At 36.3% G+C, this 4473-nt stretch overlaps 1 protein-coding gene across 3 annotated transcripts; it reads left to right on the top strand.

The window, feature by feature from the left end:
* Positions 1–249: 249 nt before the first annotated feature.
* On the top strand, positions 250–3191 carry LOC141434379 (uncharacterized). 3 transcript variants are annotated; one of them, XM_074096796.1, is made up of 2 exons: positions 250–983; positions 2776–3191. In XM_074096796.1, the coding sequence occupies exon 1, from the start codon at positions 304–306 to the stop codon at positions 973–975; it is 672 nt and encodes a 223-aa protein (XP_073952897.1). In that variant the 5' UTR covers positions 250–303; the 3' UTR covers positions 976–983; positions 2776–3191. The 3 variants fall into 3 exon arrangements, with proteins under 3 accessions (XP_073952897.1, XP_073952898.1, XP_073952899.1); XM_074096797.1 differs by having other exon boundaries at positions 2079–3191; XM_074096798.1 differs by having other exon boundaries at positions 250–993.
* The last annotated feature ends 1282 nt before the right edge of the window (positions 3192–4473 follow it).

The raw sequence follows: 4473 nt of genomic DNA, 5'->3' as shown, positions 1-4473 counted from the left end.
TCACTCAGCGGATAGACTCTATGGTATTGGTACAAGCATGTGCTATCACTAGCGGATAGACATTATAACAATACTACATGTATGTGTGTGTTATCATTCAATAGATAAACCAATAGCTTTCTTTGGTTGTAAAATAATCTATTACCAGTTCATGATCATGATCTAACTTCTGCCTTCATCAACAGTTCCTGAAGATGATGAACTGCCAGAAGAGTTCCTCTTGGCTTTGGGAATGAGGGCCAAGAAAAAACAGAGATTGGAGAGGCCATTAGGCCAGAACTGGCCACTCGCTGGACAAAAATAATGGGCAGCGGGCTGCAAAAGGAAGCTATAGAGAATATTGTGAAAAAATATCCCACCCCCAAAAATTTTAACAGTGGTAATGCCCCACTAATGAATCCTGAAATTCAGGCATCTGTGTCTGAACTCACTCTAAAAAGGGACAGACGAATAACTTCAAGACAAAATCTTACTGGAAAAGCAATGTCATGTTTGGGAAAGTCCCTAACAAACCTAATGAAGGGCAATATAAATACCCGCACCTTAATAGAAGAAATAAATGATGCTGCGAAGTTGTTAGCGGAAATATTTCACCAAGATTCTTCTTCTAGAAAGTTTTTCGCACTGGCAGGAGCCAACCAAACGGTCAAAGAGGCAGTCAAGGATGCAATGCCAGATGAATTCCTCTTTGGCAAAGACTGTGGAGAAAAAATTAAAGCAGCACAAATGATCAAAAAAGCAAGCACGCAGATAAAGGAACAAGCTCCTAAATTACCTCAAAAAATTAATCATGCTCCAGTGAAGAAACAGGTAAACTGGAGGGGCCCGCCGCAGCAACATCAACGTGCGCGTGGCGGGCAACGAGCACAGCATCAGAGCAGACAGTACAGCTTCAACCAGAACCAGACCAGGGACCAGAGGCGACAGAAATATCGTCGTATGCCCAATCATCGTATGCCCAATCATCGTCGATAGTTACACAGGTACACGCAGGTAGATTAAAATTATTTATTGATAATTGGCATCAAATAACGGATGACCAAATTATTTTAAACTGGATTCAAGGATATGAAATTCCCTTTAGTAGGAAACCACCAGCATACCAATCAGCAACACAAAATTGGTCTAAAAAAGAAATTGAAATAATAAGTCAGGAAATAGAAAAACTAAAGACTCTAGAAGCAATTGTTGAATGTACATATGACCCTGACCAATTCACCTCACCAATATTTTTGATACCAAAACCCAATGGTACATATAGATTTATTCTTAACTTAAAGAAATTAAATCAATTTATTGATACCGAACATTTTAAGTTAGAGGATATCAGAACGGCATGTAAATTAATGTCCAAAAATTGTTACTTAGCATCTATAGACCTAAAGGAGGCATATTTTTCAGTACCTATAGCAGAAAATTCTAAAAAATATTTAAGATTTAAATTTAATGAACAATTGTATCAATTCAATGCTCTACCCTATGGCTTATGCACGGCTCCATTTGTTTTTACAAAAATTATCAAACCTATTAGCGCCTATCTTAGAGAATATGATGTTGTATTGACATATTATCTGGACGACAGCTTATACTTTGGTGACTCTGAAGAGAAATGCAAGAAAATGTAAATCTTGCTTGTAAAGTGCTTCAAGATCTAGGATTTATTATTAACTTCGAAAAGAGTGTACTCTCTCCTAGTAAAAGATGTAAATATTTAGGGTTTCAAATAGATTCTTCTAACATGTCTCTATCAGTGCCTAAACAAAAGCAGCTTTCAATAGTAGAAAAATTAAATATATTTAAGCTAAAGCGTCACTTTACCATTAGAGAATTTTCTCAAATACTGGGGTTACTCAACTCAGTTTGTCCAGCCGTACCATATGGTTGGGTATATACCAAATTACTTGAAAGGGAAAAATATCTAGCATTAATTAAAAATAGTGACAATTACGACGCAATAATGACCTTACCTCATGATATGCACTCAGAGCTAGATTGGTGGTGTAAGAATATCGATAAATATAACCCTATTAAAGAACACAAATTTGCAATAGAAATACACACAGACGCATCATTGACAGGTTGGGGCGCTGTGTGTGGAGATGAAAAAGCATCGGGTTCCTGGTCAATTGAGGAAAAAGAACACCATATTAATTTCTTAGAATTGAAAGCTGCATATTTAGGACTCAAATGTTTTTCTAAAAATTTTACTAATTGTGAGCTGTTGTTAAGAATTGATAACACGACAGCAGTAGCTTATATTAATAAAATGGGAGGTATCCAATTTCCACACCTCAATAGCATAACAAGAAAATTTTGGCAATGGTGTGAAGAGAGAAATATTTGGGTATTTGTATCTTACATAAATACTAAAGATAATTTCTATGCAGATAGAGAATCTAGAAAAATCAACATTGAATGGGAGTTGAGTCACCAAGCTTATACAAAAATTGTAAAGGAATTCGGCACTCCAGACATAGATTTATTTGCTTCTAGAATCAATAGAAAATGTTTGAAATTTGTATCCTGGAAATGTGACCCAGAAGCCTTTGCTGTTGACGCATTTACACTTAACTGGACAAATATGTTTTTTTATGCTTTCCCGCCATTTTCTCTGGTACTAAAATGCGTACATAAAATTAGGACTGATAAAGCCACCGGAATATTAGTATTCCCTTACTGGAAATCACAACCGTGGTTCCCGATAGTCAAGTCTCTTTTAGTTGGTGATCTCATCATATTTGAACCTAACGAATATTTATTGTCTTCCCCATACAGAGAAAGTCACCCACTTTGCCGCCAGCTTTCCCTGGCTGCAGGGCTGCTATCAGCGAAGCTTACATAAGGCGAGGGACACCATCATCAGTGCTTGGTGTGATGTTAAATTCACTCGCAAGCAGTACAATGAAGCAATATGAATCTTCGTTGAAACTTTGGTGGACCTTTTGCCAGAATCATAATGTAGACCCTTATCAGGGATCAATCCCATACATTTTAAAATTCTTAAATGATTGTTTTGAGAAGGGAGCTTCTTATGGTTCACTGAACTCCGCAAGATCAGCCTTAGCTTTACTAATAAGTCCTAAAGTTGGAACAGATGACAGACTGAAAAGATTCCTGAAAGGTGTTTTTCGTTCAAAACCACCTACTCCTAAATATAATTTTACTTGGGATCCCGGAATAGTGTTAAACTACTTAGCCTCTTTTCTATGACTACTATTACTTTAGAAAATCTTACCAAAAAATTAGTGACCCTGCTGGCACTAGCCACTGGCCAAAGGGTACAGACCTTGTCGTTAATTAAATTAAATAACATATCATTCTCTGAAAATATGGCAAAAATTCACATTACAGATACAATAAAGACCTCTAGGCGAGGTAGCCTGCAACCGGTTCTTGAGCTTAATACTTATGAACATAAGGTTCATATTTGTCCAGTTAACACCTTAAAATCTTACATTCAAATGACAGAACTGTTAAGAAAAGATAATAGTAAACTAATCCTAACATATAAGAAACCACACCATCCTGCCTCCTCTCAAACAATTAGTCGGTGGATTAAAAAGACCCTTGAAGAATCGGGGATTGATGTAAAAGTATTCTCAGCGCACAGCACTCGTCACGCCTCTACATCGGCTGCGCTCAGAGCAGGAGTTAGTATAGAACAAATTTATAAGACTGCTGGATGGTCAGCAAATTCGGCAACATTTGCCCGACATTACAATAGGCCTATCAAGAACAACACATCTGATTTCTGTGATTCCATATATGCCTTAGCATAGTCATATAATATATATTAATTATAAATAATTATGGCTACCTAATACGTACTGCGTTGATTAGTACTTTTAAATTGTTAATCCAAGAAGATATTTTACTTTTGTTTCCTTTATAATATTCTTAATCGTTGTTCATAAAGAATAAATGAGTATTCTTTTTTTTTTTTACTTACATTGAATATTATTCACAACCCTAGCTTTAAACAGCTACTTGTAAATCGTCTCGGACAAGGAGAAAAGTATAATTATATGATTAAACGAACTTACCTGAAGTGAAGTTCTATCATAATTATACGAAGCTCCTTGTCCGAGACGACACTCCCAATCCCTCCCATTAATACTTAAGCATTATCCCAAATATAGGGTTGTTCATACCTTTAAACGTAATGACTTGTCAAACATCTGTCAAACGAGAGAGGTTTTTTCTTTTTTTTTTTAGCTTTAAAAACAGTGACTCAGGCGCTGGTACGTCAGCGCTACTACTTGTAAATCGTCTCGGACAAGGAGCTTCGTATAATTATGATAGAACTTCACTTCAGGTAAGTTCGTTTAATCATATAATCAGAAAGGAACGTTCAAATCGCCATTTCAGATGCCAAATTGTTTCCTTCAATTAACATTTTTCTGTTTACCTACCAGTTAACGGGATGCAGCGTTTTAGTATGGATTGTACTCGTAATTAAATGGAGTATCGGGC

This window comes from Choristoneura fumiferana, chromosome 13 (assembly GCF_025370935.1).
Source record: "Choristoneura fumiferana chromosome 13, NRCan_CFum_1, whole genome shotgun sequence".
Taxonomy (NCBI): Eukaryota; Metazoa; Arthropoda; class Insecta; order Lepidoptera; family Tortricidae; genus Choristoneura; species Choristoneura fumiferana.
Note: the sequence above shows the minus strand (reverse complement) of the source record. Positions and strands in the feature narration are given on the sequence as shown.